The sequence below is a fragment of the Moschus berezovskii genome, chromosome 5, assembly GCF_049115385.1.
Source record: "Moschus berezovskii isolate FMDL1 chromosome 5, NW_MosBer_1.0, whole genome shotgun sequence".
Lineage (NCBI taxonomy): Eukaryota > Metazoa > Chordata > Mammalia > Artiodactyla > Moschidae > Moschus > Moschus berezovskii.
The window spans coordinates 93,109,089-93,129,221 of NC_142464.1; the positions used below are offsets into that span (position 1 = coordinate 93,109,089).

The following is a 20,133-nucleotide window of genomic DNA, read 5'->3' on the forward strand; positions in this document are numbered from 1 at the left end:
AATTGATTTGTCTTGTTATCAGCTAGTTTGCTTCTGTAGCAGCCAAAGAAAGAATAATGTTAAAAGTAAGGGTGGCTATTTTAATTTAGATGGCCCATTCTTGTAGTTTCATTTATTTGTTTGTTGTCTTACATTCATTTATTAAATAAATAATTACTAAATAACTGCTATATATACTCTCTTGGGAGGTGAATGAAACATGAGTATAGCATCATCTGGGCTTCCTTGGTGTCTTAGTGGTAAAGAATCCACCTGCCATTGCAGGAGACATTGGCTCAATCCTTGGACTGGGAAGATCCCCTGGAGAAGGAACTGGCAACCCACTCAGCTATTCTAGCCTGGGAAATCCTATGGACAGAGGATCCTTGTGGGCTATAGTCCACGGGGTCACAAGACAGTCAGCCATGACTTAGAGACTAACCGCCAAAAACAACATAGCATCACCCAGGCCCTGTCTCCTGAAGGAGTCTATTTGGTGTGGGCTCCCCTGGTGGCTCAGAGGTTAAAGCGTCTGCCTCCAATGCGGGAGACCCAGGTTCGATCCCTGGGTCGGGAAGATCCCCTGGAGAAGGAAACGGTAACCCACTCCAGTATTCTTGCCTGGAGAATCCCATGGACGGAGAAGCCTGGTAGGCTACAGTCCATGGGGTCGCAAAGAGTCGGACACGACTGAGCGACAGAACGGAAGGATAGATAAGTGGAGAAGGCAATGGCAACCCACTCCAGTACTCTTGCCCGGAAAATCCCATGGACCGAGCAGCCTGGTAGGCTGCAGTCCATGGGGTCTCTAAGAGTCAGATATGACTGAGCGAATTCACTTTCACTTTTCACTTTCACGCGTTGGAGAAGGAAATGGCAACCCACTCCAGTGTTCTTGCCTGGAGAATCCCAGGGACGGGGGAGCCTGGTGGGCTGCCATCTCTGGGGTCGCACAGGGTCGGACACGACTGAAGCGACTTAGCAGCAGCAGCAGCAGCAGTAAGGATAGATAAGAGTACTGGGCTTATCTTATGTACCTCTTCAGCTTCTTCTATGCTAGCTCCTGGGTTTTGAGCAGCTTAGACCAGTTGCTTACCTGTGTTCTCTTTTGGTTGTCACCACATGCTCAGAAATACTGGCTTCCTCCCTACTTCTAGACCTGGATGAAATATTATACCACAGGACATGGAATCTACTTCCTAAGTGCCTTTCTGTAGGGTCTGGAAATATTTTCTAATGCATTGTTTTGGTTCTGAAATAGAATGCCTTAGAAAAATTAGTGGTGGAAATAGATGAGTTAGAAATCAAGAGGAGTGTGTTTTTTTTAGAAAAATGTAACACATGCATTTTAAACAAAAATATAGCATAAATATCCAGTTCACTTTACTTATTTGTGGTAGTTATATTCTATAAAGTTGCCATGAACCTGAATTAGTGAATACTGAACCATTGATTCTGGTGAAAATACACTGTTAGGTTTCTGCAAGCCAAAAATATCACTTGCATCACACAGGTTCATTTGTGAACATCCTTATAAAAACAAGCCAAAAGTCATCAGTGTTGAACACCTGCTCTTTACACAAGCCTTTTCCAGTATAATACATAGCAGATAATTAAAAAAATTCTTTAACATAATATTATAAATCAACTGTACTTCTTTACAAATTCTTCCCCAAATCCCTGATATGCAGAAACGGCCTCACCTGCAAGTTTGACATATTCCACATTATAACACTATATCATTATATCACAATATCACACTATAACTAGTTTGAAACGTGCAAACTAGCTACCATGAGTTTCTTTGACTTTCAGCCTCACAACAATGCTGTCCAATATACTTTAAGAAATCAGTCCTTAAGATTGAACTACATCTCTAAAAATGACCCAATTTCATTCCTTTTATGGCTGTCATACAGAGTGAAGTAAGTCAGAAAGAGAAAAATAGATATTGTATATTAATACAATGGCAAGCCACTCCAGTACTCTTGCCTAGAAAATCCCATGGATGGAGGAGCCTGGTGGGCTGCAGTCCGTGGGGTAGCTAAGGGTCGGACACGACTGAGCGACTTCACTTTCACTTTTCACTTTCACACATTGGAGAAGGAAATGGCAACCCACTCCAGTGTTCTTGCCTGGAAAATCCCAGGGACGGGGGAGGCTGGTGGGCTTCTGTCTATGGGGTCACACAGAGTCGGACACGACTGAAGTGACTTAGCAGTAGCAGTATATTAATACATGTACATATAATTTAGAAAAATGGAACAGATGAACCTAGTTCCAGGGCAGGAACAGAGACATAGATGTGGAGAGCAGACGTGTGGACACAGCATGAGAAGGGGAGGGTGGGATAAATTGGGTGATTGCCTTTGACATAAATCAGTCAGTTCAGTTCAGTTCAGTGGCTCAGTCGTGTCCGACCCTTTGCAACCCCATGAATCACAGCACACCAGGCCTCCCTGTCCATCACCAACTCCCGGAGTTCACTCAAACTCATGTCTACAGAGTCGGTGATACCATCCAGCCATCTCATTCTCTGTCGTCCCCGTCTCCTCCCACCCCCAATCCCTCCCAGCATCAGAGTCTTTTCCAGTGAGTCAACTCATCACATGAGGTGGCCAAAGTATTGGAGTTTCAGCTTTAGCATCAGTCCTTCCAATGAACACCCAGGATTGATCTCCTTTAGAATGGACTGGTTGGATCTCCTTGCAGTCCAAGGAACTCTCAAGAGTCTTCTCTAGCACCACAGTTCAAAAGCATCAATTCTTCGGTGATCAGCTTTCTTCACAGTCCAACTCTCACATCCATACATGACCACGGGAAAAACCATAGCCTTGACTAGATGGACCTTTGTTGGCAAAGTAACGTCTCTGCTTTTTAATATGCTATCTAGGTTGGTCATACCTTTCCTTCCAAGGAGTAAGCGTCTTTTAATTTCCTGGCTACAGTCAGCATCTGCAGTGATTTTGGAGCCCAAAACAGTAAAGTCTGACACTGTTTCCACTGTTTCCCCATCTATTTCCCATGAAGTGATGGGACCAGATGCCATGATCTTTGTTTTCTGAATGTTGAGCTTCAAGCCAACCTTTTCACTCTACTCTTTCACTTTCATCAAGAGACCTTTGAGTTCCTCTTCACTTTCTGCCATAAGGGTGGTGTCATCTGCATATCTGAGGTTATTGATATTTCTTCCGGCAATCTTGATTCCAGCTTGTGCTTCTTCCAGCCCAGCGTTCCTCATGATGTACTCTGCATATAAGCTAAATAAGCAGGGTGACAATATACAACCTTGACGTACTCATTTTCCTATTTGGAACCAGTCTGTGCTGTTCCATGTCCAGTTCTGACTGTTGCTTCCTGACCTGCATACAGGTTTCTCAAGAGGCAGGTCAGGTGGTCTGGTATTCCCATCTCTTTCAGAATTTTCCACAGTTTATTGTGATCCACACAGTTAAAGGCTTTGGCATAGTCAATGAAGCAGAAATAGATGTTTTTCTGGAACTCTCTTGCTTTTTCCATGATCCAGCGGATGTTGGCAATTTGATCTCTGGTTCCTCTGCCTTTTCTAAAACCTGCTTGAACATCTGGAAGTTCATGGTTCACATATTGCTGAAGCCTGGCTTGGAGAATTTTGAGCATGACTTTACTAGCGTGTGAGATGAGTGCAATTGTGACATAAATACATGTGTCAAATAGAGAGCTAGTGAGAACCTGTGGTACAGCACAGGGAACTCAGCTCGGTGCTCTGCGATGACCTAGTGGGTGGGATGGAGAGGGTGGGAGTGAAGTCAGAAAGGGATACATGTATATGTAAAGGTAATTTGCTTTATTGTATTGTACTGCAGAAGCTAGCACAACATTGTAAAGCAATTATACACCAATAAAAATTACGAATAATTGACCCTTGGCCTAGAGCTTCTGATATTGGGATTCTGGTTGGAATGAAAGACTCAATCTATCATTTAGCTTTGACTCGAGTTGGTGACATGGACGAGACCTGGGTTTGTCCAGCACTATAGCCATCAACCAGAGGTGGCAACTGACCATCTGAGGTTTGGCTTAGCTGAACTGAGATGTGCTTTGAGTGTAAAATGCACAATGGGTTCTGAAGATAGAATAAGAAAAAGTGAATTTAAACTATTTTGTTAAGATCTTTTAGACAATGTTTGTGTTGTCAGTGTAAATACCTTTTGAAGTTATAACATTTTGCCAATTAAAATTATTTTGACTTGTTTAAAAAAAAATCAGCCCTCATTTTTTCATGAATCCACAACTTTCACCATTGTGCAGCTTTTCTATGGTTTCGTCATATACTCTGGGTTTCAGCTTAGCACTCTCTGAAGCAGCCTCATGTACAGATCAGCAAATTTCCTCTTCCCTTTTCTGGATGTACAAGGTTTTTAATTCATTAATGTTGAACTCATGGACAAAGCACTATAGCTTATGAATGACAAGGCCCATCTAACATATACATTTTCTCCATAAGGCATGTTACAGCCTTCTGCTCAGGAACACTGGACAGGACTTCAGCACTACTTTGGGGGGCATAGAAATGTTAATTTTTACATATTTATGACTCAAGATATAGAAGAATATTTTAAGACCAATCAAATAATAAACCTACTATGTTAACTCATGCAAAAATTTTATGACAAATATTTCATTTTAGAGTACTATGCTAGGTAGATAGTTTTAGTTACAACTGTATCATATAACAATATAGTAGGGACGTCAGAATTTGTCAAGGGATCTATTGACTTGGGATAGTTCATGGGATTATCATGCTATTGTGTGTCACTCAAGGTAAGGAAGCCATCAGAAGGGGATTAGCATTAGTACAAAAACTAGAAGGAAAACAAGTAGACAAATTTTCTTGAAAAAATTTTTATAGGCAGTATTATTGCAACTCAGTAGCTTACAACCCACCGATAGGTGGATCTGGAGGAATCCATGTGATTCAGGAGGAGATTGTTTATATGCAATAGAAGGGAGTTTATTGATAACACCTAATCTGTGACTTCCCAAGGGACCCAGATCTACAAATCAACAGAGAAGATCTCCGTAGTAAACTGCAATCCATATTTACTCAAATAATTCCCTTCAGTCTAGAGAGGGGTGAAAGGAGATTTCCATGTTCTGGTCCATTGCTATCACTAAATATTTGTCAAAATCTAATACACAAAAAGTTTTCGTAATTCTAAAATTATACAAATACGTTTAAATTTGAAACATTAAATGTGCATAAAGAGAGGTGATATCAGTTAAATATGGTTTGAAATTACAAACATATTTAACAAGGGCATAATTTTTGAACTTTAATGTACTTCTGCACTAGAGACCAGTTTTGGACATGATCCAGTCTCGATAGTGTGTCACTCGAGTGTAGACTCCAGGCTTGTTTGGAAGGGCACACTCATCTCCCCAGCTTACAATACCGGCAAGGAACCAAGTGCCTTTATAATCTGCACCAACCAGAGGTCCACCAGAGTCACCCTAGAGAGAAAAGGATATATATAATGACTATAATTTAAGTATGAATAGTGCTTATTTTTTTCTCCTGTAGTAAAGAAAGAAGGAAAAGAGCTAAATATTTCAATATTAAAATGATTCTAGTCAAGAACACTTTTTAATTTTATAATCATTTAAATCAAAGACATCAATATATGTCTTTGGCTACAACACTATAATAATAAGAAATACATCTGAAAAATTTCAACTCAGTTATTACCCAGAAGAGATAGTTAAGATATTGTTGCTTATACCATCAGTATGCTGAGGAATTCGCTGATTATCTCCCCAAAGTCTCTCATTTTCACACAGATGTTGAAAAAGAAGTAGATTATATTTACTCACTACCAGCATTGGGCTACTGCTCTTCCAATCTTGGGGAAACACCTGGATCGGCTCCACCTTTGAAATGCTATTACCAGCATTATACTTGCAGTTTTTCACTCCATTCCTTTCCAGTCTACATCTGCTCTTCAACTTCTTGAGAAAGTTAATTTTTGACTCCTCCCTTTTCTCCTAGTGTATTAACTTAACTCCTACTTTCTATCTTCTTTATGTGACTGTAGTGCATGATTTATCCATAGCACTACTCTGCCAACAAAATTCTTAGCTTCTTACCCTCTTCCCCACTACAATCTGGGCCAACCATACACTGTGAAAGAAAATCTTGTCACAAATTTACATCCTTAAACCAACATCTCCTCCCCTATAGTTAGGGGGTCCCTAGATGTATTTCATTCTCATTGTTAAGAAGAGCCAGTAAAAACTCTTCTCATTTCATAATTTTAAAAAATTATTATTTTTCAGTTGTGTAAAATACATATAAAATTACCATTTAAACCATTTTAAGTATGCAATTCAAAGGCATTAAGTACATTCATATTGTGTGATCATCAGCACCACCCATCTCCAGAACTTTTCCATCTTGGACAACTGAAACTGTACACCCAGCGTTGAATGATTACTTCTCATTGTCCCCTTTCTCCAGATCCTGGCAATCACCATTCTACTTTCTGTCTCTCTGAATCTATTTCAAGTGCCTCATATGAATGGAGTTGTGTAGTATTTGTACTCCTGCCATTGGCTTATTTCAGTTAGCATAATGTCTTAAGTTTCATCCATGTTGTAGAGTGTCTCAGAATTTTCGTGATGCTTTTGAACTGCGGTGCTGGAGAAGACTCTTGAGAGTCCCTTGGACTGCAAGGAGATCCAACCAGTCCATTCTAAAGGAGATCAATCCTGGGTGTTCATTGGAAATACTGATGCTGAAGCTGAAACTCCAATACTTTGGCCACTTCATGCAAAGAGTTGACTCACTGGAAAAGACTCTGATGCTGGGAAGGATTGGGGGCAGGGGGAGAAGGGGACGACAGAGAATGAGATGGCTGGATGGCATCACCGACTCGAAGGACATGAATTTGAGTGAACTCTGGGAGTTGGTGATGGACAGGGAGGCCTGGCGTGCTGTGATTCATGGGGTCGCAAACAGTCGGTCACGACTGAGCGACTGAACTGACTGACTGACTGACTGAAGGCTGAATAATATGTAATTTTATTCATATATCACATTTTGTTTGTCAATTTTTCCATCAATGGAAAGTTGTGTTGCTTCAGTCTTTTGACTCTTGTGAATAATGTTGCTGTGAATATGGATGTACAAATATCTGTGTTCCTTCTTTTAATTCTTTTGAGTGAATACTGGGAAATGGGAATGCTGGAATGTATGGTAATCTATTTTTATTTGTTTTTGAAAAATTATTACCATGCTGCTTTCCATATAGGCTCACCATTTTACGTTCCCACAAGCAACATACAAGGTTCATCTCAGAATTTTTAAAAATTTTATTTTCTCACTCAGAACCAGTATCTTACTTAGTTTCAAACTCATGGAATAAGTAGAGAGCAACAGGCAGCAATCTCTCTGTTTCTTGTCCTTGTCCCATTTGATTTCCCAGCTCACCTACATCAGTCCACATCTTTGTTTACTTTCTTTTTCAGGCAAATGGATGTATTTGGTTCTTTCCAGGGTTAATCCCCTCATCTGTTCTTTGAATCAAGAACTTTGAAAAAAAAAGAACTTTGTTCTATCAGTAATTGTTTTGCGTGTTTTTTCCAATATGTCTTCATTTCCTTCACTGCCTTTTCTCTGTAAGCATATATACTTTTTTGTCTGCTTGTTTTGGTTTGTCTACCTGAAAAAAATCACAATATTTCTGGATATTAAAAGCTCTTCTATTGTCCTAATTATCTTCCTTTCATAAAAGGGACTTAACGTAGTAATAGTGTTAGTCGGTCAGTCATGTCCAACTCTTTGCAATCTCATGGACTGTAGTCTACTAAGCTCCTCTCTCCATGGGATTTCCCAGGCAAAAATACTGGAGTGGGTTGCCATTTCCTTCTCCAGGGGGTCTTCCTGATCCAGGATTGAAGCCGGGTCTCCTGCACTCCAGGCAGATTATCATCTGAGCCACTGGGAAGCCCAAACTTAATGTAGTAGTCTATACTGAAGTTTCCAGTTTCTCATTCTTTTCTTTACTTCTTTTTTTTTTAATTGAGTTATAATTAGCATACAATATTATGTTATTTTTAGGTGTATAACATAGTTATTTGATCTTTTATATTGAATACATTATGAATTGATCACCATGATAAGTCCAGGTACCACTGTCACCATGCAAAGTTGTTACAGTATTGTTGACATATTTCTATGTTCTACTTCATTCTTTATTTTATAGCTAGAATTTTGTACCCCTTAATTCTCTTCACCTATCTCATCTGTTCCCCGACTCCTTCCCCTCTGGTAGCCACTAGATTCTTTTTTGTTCCTATAAGTCTGTTTCATTTTGTTTTTCAGATTTCACATATAAGTGAAATCATATAGTAACTGTTACTCTGTCTTGCTTGTTTCACTTAGCACAATACCCTTCAGGTCCATCCATGTTGCTGCAAATGGCAAGATTTCATTCTTTTGTATGGCTGAATCATATTCCATTGTATGTGTGTGTGTGTGTGTGTGTATGTATATATACATCTCATCTTCTTTATACATTCACCTATCAATGGATACTTAGGAAGCTTCCATATAATAAAGTAGTTATATTTTTAATTTTTTGAGGAATTTCCAACTGTTATCCATATTAGCTGCACCAGTTCACATTCCCATCGACAGTGTACAAGGATTCCGTTTACTTCGCAATCACCAACACTTGTATCTTCTTTTTCATAACTGCCATTTTAACAGGTATGAAGTGATATCTCATTGTAGTTTTGATTTGCACATTTCTGATAATTAATGACGTTGAGCATCTTTTCATGTGGCAAGAATAGTATGCAATGGGGGAAAGGCACCCTCTTTAATAAATGGTGCTTGGGCTTCCCTTGTGGCTCAACTGGTAAAGAATCCGCCTGCAATGTGGGTTCTGAGTTTGATCCCTGAGTTGGGAAGATCCCCTAGAGAAGGGAAAGGCTACTCACTCTGCTATTCTGGCCTGGAATTTCACAAACAGTCGGACACGACTGAATGACTTTCACTTTCAGGAAAACTGAACAGTTACATGCAAAAGAATGAAACTGAACGATTTTCTTATACCACATACAAAAATACACTCAAAATGGATTAAAGATTTAAATATAAGACCCAAAATCATAAAACTCCTAGAAGAAAATGTAAGCAGTAATCTCTTTTACATTGGTTTTAGCAATAGCTTTTTGAATGTCTTCTCAGGCAAGAGTAACAAAAGAAAAATAAATGAGACTATATTAAACTAATACTCTTTTAATAAACTTACTTAATCTTTTACTCAATTGGTAGAAAAATTCAAAATGATTTTTCTACCAATGCAGTTTTCCAAACTATACCAATAAACAATTTTTTGAATTTGATAGACACTTTCCAGCAGTTAACTTGACTTTATGTTATGTGTTACTATTACTGCTGCTGCTGCTGCTAAGTCGCTTCAGTCGTGTCCAACTCTGTGCGATCCCATAGACGGCAGCCCACCAGGCTCCCCCGTCCCTGGGATTCTCCAGGTAAGAACACTGGAGTGGGTTGCCATTTCCTTCTCCGTGTTACTATTAACCACACCCTTTATTTCTGATCCCTGGATTCTGGTGAGATCAATTTCTTATGCTTTCAGTTTTTCTGATCATTCTTATCACTTACTGTTAGCCCTTGAAAAGCATGTATACCTGAGTTCTGTTACTTAGATGCTTTTTATTTTATACACTGAATTATTGTATCCATGCTCATGAATATAACTACTGTCCAGATGGCAATGACTTTTAGGTATATCTCTGTAGCCAGAACTCTTTCCTGGGCTCAATATTTTTATTTACAATGATACATTAGACATATGTACCTGGATATTCCATAGGGGCCTCATATTTTACAAACCCCAAATGGAACTTTTACCCTCCTCAACCTGCCTCTTTATCATGCGCACCATCTCTCCAATGGCGCTCAGCTTTCTTTATAGTGCAACTCCCACATCCATACATGACTACTGAAAAAACCATAGCTTTGACTAGACGGACATTTGTTGGCAAAATAATGTCTCTGCTTCTTAATATGCTGTCTAGGTTGATCATAACTTTTCTTCCAAGGAGCAAGAGTCTTTTAATTTCATGGCTGCAGTCACCATCTGCAGTGATTTTGGAGCCCAGAAAAATAAAGTCTGACACTGTTTCCATTGTTTCCCCATCTATTTGCCATGAAGTGATGGGACCAGATGCCATGATCTTAGTTTTCTGAATGTTGAGTTTTAAGCCAGCTTTTTCACTGTCCTCTTTCACTTTCATCAAGAGGCTTTTGAGTTCTTCGTCTCCTTCTGCCATAACGGTGGTGTCATCTGCATATCTGAGGTTATTGATATTTCTCCCAGCAATCTTGATTCCAGCTTGTGCTTCTTCCAGCCCAGCGTTCCTCATGATGTACTCTGCATATAAGTTAAATAAGCAGGGTGACAATATGCAGCCTTGACATACTCCTTTTCCTATTTGGAACCAGTCTGTTGTTCCATGTCCAGTTCTAACTGTTGCTTCCTGACCTGCATACAAATTTCTCAAGAGGCAGGTCAAGTAGTCTGGTATTCCTATCTCTTGAAAATTTTTCCACAGCTTGTTGTGGTGCCCACAGTCAAAGACTTTGGCATAGTAAATAAAGCAGAAATAGATGTTTTTCTGGAACGCTCTTGCTTTTTTGTTGATCCAGCGGATGTTGGCAATTTGATCTCTGGTTCCTCTGCCTTTTCTAAAGCCAGCTTGAACATCTGGAAGTTTATAGTTCACGTATTGCTGAAGCCTGGCTTGGAGAATTTTGAGCATTACTTTGCTAGCATGTGGGATGAGTGCAATTGTGTGGCAGTTTGAACATTCTTTGACATTGTCTATCTTTGGGATTGGAATGAAAACTGACCTTTTCCAGTCCTGTGACCACTGCTGAGTTTTTCATATTTACTGGCATATTGAGTGCAGTACTTTCACAGCGTCATCTTTTGGGATTTGAAATAGCTCAACAGGAATTCCATCACCTCCACTAGCTTTGTTCGTAGTGATGCCTCCTAAGAGCCACTTGACTTCGCATTCCAGGATGTCTGGCTCTAGGTGAGTGGTCACACCATCGTGATTCTCTGGGTCATGAAGATCTTTTTTGTATAGTTCTTCTGTGTATTCTTGCCACCTCTTCTTAATATCTTCTGCTTCTGTTAGGTCCATACCATTTCTGTCCTTTTTTGTGTCCATCTTTGCATGAAATGTTCCCTTGCTGCTGCTGCAAGTCCGACCCACGGACTGCAGCCTACCAGGCTCCTCCATCCATGGATTTTCTAGGCAAGAGTACTGGAGTGGCTTGCCATTGCCTTCTCCGAATGTTCCCTTAGTATCTCTAATTTTCTTGAAGAGATCTCTAGTCTTTCCCACTCTATTGTTTTCCTCTATTTCTTTGCATTGATCACTGAGGAAGGCTTTCTTATCTTTCCTTGCTATTCTTTGGAACTCTGCATTCAAACGGGTATATCTTTCCTTTTCTCCTTTGCCTTTCGCTTCTCTTCTTTTCACAGCTATTTGTAAGGCCTCCACAGACAACCATTTTGCCTTTTTGCATTTCTTTTTTCACAGATGGCCTTGATCCATGTTTCCTGTACAATGTCACGAACCTTCATCCATAGTTCTTCAGGAACTCTGTCTATCAGATCTAATCCCTTGAATCTATTTGTCACTTCCACTGTATAATTTTAAGGGATTTGATTTAGGTAATATCTGGATGGTCTAGTGGTTTTTCCTACTCTCTTCAATTTAAGTCTGAATTTGGCAATAAGGAGTTCATGATCTGAGCCACAGTTAGCTCCAGGTCTTGTTTTTGCTGACTGTATAGAGCTTCATCTTTGGCTGCAAAGAATATAAGCAATCTGATTTCAGTATTGACCATTTGGCGATGTCCATGTGTAGAGTCTTCTTTTGTGTTGCTGGAAGAGGGTGTTTGTTATGACTAGTGCATTCTCTTAGCAAAACTCTATTAGCCTTTGACCTGCTTCATTCGGTATTCCAAGGCCAAATTTGCCTGTTACTCCAGGTGTTTCTTGCCTTCCTACTTTTGCATTCCAGTCCCTGATAATGAAAAGGACATCTTTTTTGGGTGTTAGTTCTAAAAGATCTTGTAGTCAAACCATTACAAGAATGCAAACCACTTCAGTATTCTTGCCTTGAGAACCCCATGAACAGTAGATCATATATAAAAGCAAGTAAGGCAAATAGATTGCTTTGTGTTTGGAGATTAAGATGGGTGTGTTGGAAATCAAAAGATGATGAAATCATTGATGGTGCTGTCAATGGAGTGGCTGAAATAATAAAACATGGATTCTAGGCTGCACAAATTTAGAAGAGGGTCATGGGGTTGAGGGTGATAGACTGGGAGAAAGTTGAGTGAAACAGAATTTATGTTTGTAATGACTTTGAAGAATAAGTTTAATGGGACAGTTGGGAAGATGGGAATAAGTAATAAGAAATGATAATTATGTATTAAAAGTTCTTGTTTGCATGTTGTCTAGCTCCTAGAGTGCAAGAATAATGAGTGAATTGAAAGAATAGGATAAGAATCCTTCTGGATTTATCACTGATTCTGCCTGCCTAGGTAATTACAGTAGTATTTTTGTCAGTTCTAGGACTATTGCTTATAAACAGCATCAGAAGTATTTGAAGTATATTAAGCATATGGAAAGGAAACTTGGTGCAGCATTCAAATTAGAGGCTGTGGAGTCTAATTTCCTGAACTTAATCTCAGTTTTATCATTTAATACCTGTGTTAGTTTAGACGTTACTCGATCTCTTTGTTTCAGTCTCTTCATTTGAGAAATAGGGTGTATTATAGTATAAGCATACATCACAAGATTGTCATAACCCAGCTAAATTATTTTTAAAGAGTTTAAAACAGTGGCTAGCTCATGAAGATGCTATATAAATGTTAAATAAATCAAATATTTAAGGTGTTGGAGCCACCCTAAATCAAAAAAGCTCCACAATCCTTAGCCCTGTGGTCGGATCCAGTTGTGTTTCCCAGTGAAAGAAGACCAGTTGAACTGAAGTTACCAATATTCAGTTGCATCTCTTCATTGCTTATTTGAAATAGATTCTCATCCCCTTTCAGTAAGGGTGATTTAGCCCTTTAATACTTTAATTAGACCTATCATTATACATAAGAAATATAATTTTAATCAGCTACTTTGGCTATAATACATACTTCAGTCCTTAAAGATTATCAGTATTTTGAGACCATTGAACAGATTAATTGGAAATTAAAAACCATAACAAAAAATCCATTTGAAAATAGAATAAGCAGATTTACCTGGCAGGCATCGACACTTCCTTCCAGAAACCCAGCGCACAACATCCCAGGTTTGATTGCACCATCATATACCACTTTCCTGTTGCAGGTATTGTTATCTATAATCTTCACTAATCCCTTTTGGAGTATATTAGGACTTGCTCCTAGGGATAAAATTATATAACTTTTTCTAAAGTCAATATTAATCTCCCTGGCTAGGTTATTAATATCTAACACTGTGTACAATTTCAAAATCAATGTAAAACATATGTTTTATTTAAACTTGTATTTGTGTGCTTTCTTATTGACAAGGAAATAATGTTATGAACACACCCAGCTACTGTTAAAAATGACCATATTTAGAAATACTAAGTGTGTCCATCCATGTTGATGGAATTTTTTAACTTTTGAATTGTTTTGGAAGTTTATATTTATTACACATATACTTTAGAAAATGAAACGAAAAACTCATACTCCAGAAATTTACATTTTATGATCATTTTTAGATTTTCTGCTGTTTGTTACTAAAATCCTATCTTGGAATTTGGGGTTTATTTTTTCTGCTTTTAAATGCATTTATGAACACAAGCACAACAATCTTACATTATTAGGGTGCTAAAGCTGAAACTCCAATACTTTGGCCACCTCATGCGAAGAGTTGACTCACTGGAAAAGACTGATGCTGGGAGGGATTGGGGGCAGGAGGAGAAGAGGAGGACAGAGGATGAGATGGCTGGATGGCATCACCGACTCTGTGGACATGAGTTTGAGTGGACTCCGGGAGTTGGTGATGGACAGGGAGGCCCGGGGTGCTGTGATTCATGGGGTTGCATTGAGTCGGACACGACTGAGCTACTGAACTGAACTGAATTGCACACATTTAGATGGTCTTTTCTCAAGTATTGCTTTGTCACAGAACGCCATTCATTTTACCCCATCAAAAATGTCATATCTTCTGTGGTGCTTACTTTTTTTATGGTACTTACCTACAGAAAATGTGCTGTGTAATCTTATTATATCTCATGATTATTGTCTGTCTTCTTTTGCCAAGAATGTGAGCTTTGTAAGAGCAGGAAATATTTGCCTATTTTAGTTACTAATATATCTAAACAACCTAGTTTAGTACTTGGAATAAAGGCTGTGATCAAAGTAAATGTTTATTAAATGAGTAAATGAATAAATGAAATGGAGGTGAATGAATTGCTTATTCAAGTAATAAGCAATTCATTCAAATATTACATTTCTGTAAAAACTGCCATTGTTAAGGGAAGTGAAGTTACATTAAAAAATGCTAAGAAATTGTAGTTTCTATGTGAATGTCATTGAGGCTGGTTTTCATCTCTTTTAAAATGAACTAGAGAGAGTACTTCTCAGGTTTAGCTGTGATTCTGAGTATTTTTTTAAACTCCTAAAACCAAACCCATATATTGATAGAGGTTTAGGAACTCACCATCAGACTTTAATGTTCCCCATCCAGTGACCACCACATCAGAATTGGGTGGGAATGCATAAGAAGTTTCTGGAAGACATGCTCTTCGGATATTGCTTGTATATAGTACTGGTGAAGACAGACGCACAACAGCGATGTCATTGTTGTGTGAGGGGTAGTGGTAGTTTTCATGAATTATAATATCCTTGACACTTCGCTGTATTTGTGGATCACTTAGAAGGAGCCCGAAACTAACATTCCATTGTTTGGGATCCCTGGCCCTAAAGAAAACAGATTTATTTATTAAAAGTCCTATATATTGGAGTTGTAGGAATTAATATCTTATACTTGCAAAAAGAAATAGGTAAATTTTGAATTCCATAGTGCATATAAATATACAAAAGCAAGGCTGTATGTAAGAAAAAAAGTTAAAATAATGATACCATGAATAGATTTTGAACAAGTCAATACACTCTATTTTAAAAGGTAACTTATAGAAACTATATTTTAAAAAAATTTATTTATTTTAATTGGAGGCTAATTACTTTACATTATTGTATTGGTTTTGCCATACATTGACATGAATCTGCCCCAGATGTACATGTGTTCCCCATCTTGAAACCCCCTCCAACCTCCCTCCCCATCCCATCCCTCTGGTTCATCCCAGTATACCAGCCCAGGAGGATTTAGAAAGATAAATATAACAACACAAGATAAATAAGATTTAATAAATTGTGTGCAAGGATACGAGACAGAGTAAACTTATGGAAATTAAGGATATAGTAAAAATTCTCTTTTATAATGATAAAAAACTATAATAGATATTTCTGATTTTTACTATTACTTGTTAATCAAGGGTTGTATTCAATACATTAAGCACTGAAAAGTAGTGCTTCTGGAACACTTTAAAACTCTCAAGTTTGAGAGGAATTTTTGTTGGTATATAAAACCAGTAAGTGTTATATAAAGTCAACAGAAATTGGTGAAATGAACCATCATACAAAACAGTAAAAAAACTTTTAGTATAAAAAAGCAAACTTTTGGTATAATAATACATCTTTTAAAGAAATAATCATTTCAAACAGATATATATGGAAGGTTGCAGGAGGAACTAAAATACTTATAATTAAGTAAATTAGACCTAATGTAATAGACGAAAAAGAAACAGAAGATCTGTATTCAATTTGGGCTTTATAGTTTCCTTGTGAAATTGAATTAAATAGATTCATCTTAGTGACTCTCAACTGACAGCGATTTTGTCTTCCAAGAGACATTTGCTAATGTATGGAGAGGTTTTTGGTTCTCAGTCTTGAGGGGATGCTACTGACATTTGGTGTCTAGAGGACAGGGATCCTCCTAAACATTCTATAATGGAAAGGATAGCCCCTCACAACAAAGAATTATTTGGTCCAAAATGTGCCACTGTTGATAACATCACTCAGTCTGAATATATCTTTTTTTTTTTTAAAAAACTGATAATTCATTGAATAATTTTGAGCTATACCTCAGAATACTGGATAGTTGGAAGCATAGTTATATGGCGGTATTCTTGAAAGATACCTATCAGACTTTTAGGTACTTGAGTGAATTTGAGAACTTTATGTGGTCCAGAGCTTACTTTATGAAACAGTGAGCAGCAGTGACAAGCCAGCTGTTACTAATCAGAGTGGCTCCACATCGGTGGACACTTTTCTGTTGAAGACTAGCTTGCCAGGGCCATTCTCCTTCCTCAGCATCCGTGCCCCCGGCTATCTTGTTGCCAGAGCGAGTAATTTTGCGATGTCCACAACCTGCTCCAAAATGGAGTCATTAGCACATAACGACATTGATACCACTTATGCATGCATTCTTAAACAATCCACCTTTCTATAAATAAGTCACTATTAACTTTTAATTGAGAAGAAACACAGTCTTGGAGACGTTAATACTAATTTACTGATGTCATGAGATTTCATTCAAAATAGATGGACATCTTTCTCCCCCATCCTCATCCCCTTTGTGAGTGTGTATATCTGTCCTTGCTGTGACCTCCTGAAAGAGGTAGGTGGAATTAAATGTTTAAATTTGGAATCATTGTAAAGCAAATTCAAAGTTGCATGGAAAATGTGTGCTTTTAAAATTCGTGAACAGTTGTTTAAAACAATGATTGCTAGGAAGCATTTATAAGAAAATGTGAATGAATGTGGCTGTGAACGAGATACTGATGAGAGACAGAGTAGACAGAAATGTGTTTCACTTGGATTAAAGGAATAATACATGAAGAGAATTAACCCTTTCCCCAGTTATATACTTTTCAGTATCAAGACTGTGCTTTAGTGTCAATTTAGGTCCAGAGAAACTGCTAGACTCTTATGTCTTTAAAGCAAATCTACAGTAATAGTATAACTTCACTATAATCCTACCCATCTGACCCTCTCTCTGATTCTCTTATCTTGTCTTACTCCATCTAAAGCACCGAGCTTGTCCCTTAACAATTTATGGTACCTTTTGCTAGAGATTCTCAGTCTCTATATTTCTGGAGTATAAGAATCATATCTTTAAAAATAATATATTTCCAGAACCTAATGGAGAGAACTCATAACATAAAAGAAGCTCAAACAAGTTCTCAAATGTTTGTAGAAATGAAGTCTATATAGTGTAATTCATGAGACATCTTAAGATAAAGATATTTGACTACAAAACCCTTTTATGTATAAGGTCTGTTCATAAGAATTTGGAGAATAAATAAAACTTGCCAAAATCAATGCAGTGGTCATAGATTAAAGTAGTGGTTTCAATTGGTGTCAGTTTTACATGCCACCTCCCATCCCCAGAAGTAATTTGGCAGTATCTGGAAACATTTTTGGTTGTTATAACTGGAAGGAGGACAGTGTTTGCTTACTGCTGTCTAGTGGGTAGAGGCCAGGAATGCTGCTAAAAATCCTGTAATGCATGGAACTGTCCTTGAAACAAAAGATTTTCTAACCCAAAATGTTAGTAGTTAAGATTGAAAAACTCTGAATTAGATAAAGGTTTTTGTATCAAGAGTGGGAATATTTAAATTTATTGGAAAGGTTAGATGGTCAATTGTTTCATAGAGATGTTATGCATTATATGTGACAAGATGTACCTTGAGATATTCTTTCCTGAATGTGGAAAGGATTAGAAACACAGAAGAGGGACATGTAGACTTTTAAAAGGCCTTCACTAGTCTCTTGAAATCTTTAAGCTTATATATTGCTTCTGATTCTAGATTGTTCTCTTTGATGAGACGCAAACTTCAGGTTGTTAAGGCATCCTCTTCACAAGCATCACTGAGTTGAAGCAGGGCCTCTGTGGTTGTTATTTTTGAATGAGAGAACCCTCATATTGACTCACTGAGTATGACTCCTTTTTCTTTCCCTCTTTCTTTCCACTCCCTTACCATGGACGCTACTGAGGATAAAGCAAATAATGCAGAACCTAAAACTATAAGGGTTCCTCTGGATCCTCCCTTCTGTTTGAACAACTCCCAAAGGAAGTTGGCTTTTACTCAACTTCTTTCAGAGGAATGTAAAAACAAAGATGCTCTCTGGGCTAGTAGAACTTCCCCTGGGTGACTCTACTTCTCTGTTTCTGCTCTTACTCAGAATTTTAATCTAACTTACATCTGGGCACCAATTTTCATTCCAAGATTTTACTTATTCATGATAATTGCTTCTGTTAAGCTTTTGGATGCCACCTCTGCAGTATTACCTTGTTATTATCTTTGCAAAATCTTACCTGGCACCTTAGAGGTTTTGTTCTGTCAAAACTAGTCTTATGGCAAATTTCAAGGATTTAAGGAATACAATAAAGGCTCTCTGAGTGATAGTTTCAGAAACATCAGATAATCTACCAAGCTCTAACAGCCTCTCTAACATCACTTTTTACTACACTCAAGTTTTTTTTTTTTTTTTTGAAGTATAGTTGACTTGCAATGCTGTGTTAATTTTTGCTATACAGCACAGTGACTCAGTTATACTTATACATATATTCTTTTTCCATTATGCTTGATCACATGATATTGAATATAGTTCCCTGTGCTATACAGTAGGACACTGTTGTTTATCCTATTACTGCACTTTAATATGTCACTTTATGTCACATGCTGCTCTATTCTCTTTCCAACTCTGTCTGATTTTACTTGCTTCTCCCTTCTCCCTTTTTATTTAAAGTAGAGTTAAATCTCAGATAAACCAAGTCAAATTCAGATATTGATACATATGATTGTTTAATGTTCTAGTCAAGGGGATGCACAAATTGGCTGATCTCTTTCTTATCACTGCTTTTATTCCTATGTTGACTACTCTCTACCAGCCTGACAGATTCCTAATTTCGGATTTTGGTCATATAAGTATTGAAGTTTTTTACAGGAATAATTGAGTTTAAAGTGTCTTATTAGTTGCTAAATGATTGTTTCATCAAAATATATCACAGAGGAAAGCAATCTAATACAGATTTGTGTTTAAATATTACCCAGGTTGCTCAGGAATAACTACGCTGTGACTGAAGGATAGCCATTGGGGTTGGTGTCACCTTGCTCTGGAGGGCGATTCCTCTAATCCAGCTGCTCCAGTCAACCTCAGGTAAGAGGAGTGCTTCTCCCCGACAGCATGCTCCAGGTTCTAGTAACCTTGGGGATCACATTTCTTAAAGCGTCTAGCAGACGAGTAGAAGCAGAAGGCCTTGTCCAGCAAGGAGCTGCTTGTATGTAAGGCAGCTAACTTCTCAGCACACTAATGGACTTGGCTTCTAGGATCAGAATTCTATAGCGAGCTCTTAGGCCTGAAGTTTTCATTGGCAGAATAGAAAATGCAAATAGCTGACATCTTCTGAGTGCTCACTAGGAATGTGTACTCTTTTTAAGTACTTACTTGTACCTCCATTTATCATCACAGTACCTTGAAACTGAAAGTCTGAGAAGTTAGGTAACCCATGTGAATTCATCCAGTTAGTAAGTGGGAGACCTGGGGCTCAAAACTAATGTGTAGCTTCGTTTAGATTCTGAGTTTTTTAATTATCACTGCTTAGATCCCTTCTGCCATTATGGCATGAGATAATGTGTTCCTCATTTTAAATCCATGGTATCAGTCAATGTAAGACCAAGTACAATCACCTTCATACAGTTTTTAAAAGAAGGCTTCCCATTGCCCCTTTATGCAATCCACTTCAACTCTCAAGTGAAACTTCTTTTTTTTTGCCATCGAAATTTTTTTACTAGAAAATATCTATTAATGAACTTACATGTATGGAGAAGATTTTCTGCTATTGGCATTGCAATATCTAAATGTCAAGGGAGAAGAAAATGGACATAGTTAGATTTATGAACACATTTAAAAAATATTAACTATTTTGTTTTGGAGAACACATTCTATAGGCATAATAATTTTAGTCAGTCTTG

The 20,133-nt window shown here is 37.9% G+C and overlaps 1 protein-coding gene across 1 annotated transcript in view; it reads right to left on the bottom strand.

Moving 5' to 3' along the window:
- Positions 1-5,310: 5,310 nt before the first annotated feature.
- Positions 5,311-20,133, bottom strand: part of LOC129561909 (transmembrane protease serine 11C-like) — a 76,843-nt gene continuing 62,020 nt past the window's right edge. Inside the window, exons 6-10 of the mRNA XM_055434768.2 lie at positions 19,977-20,015; positions 16,351-16,522; positions 14,754-15,013; positions 13,325-13,467; positions 5,311-5,472 (exon numbers count right to left, since the gene is read on the bottom strand). Coding sequence (XP_055290743.2) covers positions 5,311-5,472; positions 13,325-13,467; positions 14,754-15,013; positions 16,351-16,522; positions 19,977-20,015 — 776 coding nt within the window. The remainder of the gene's footprint in view (positions 5,473-13,324; positions 13,468-14,753; positions 15,014-16,350; positions 16,523-19,976; positions 20,016-20,133) is intronic.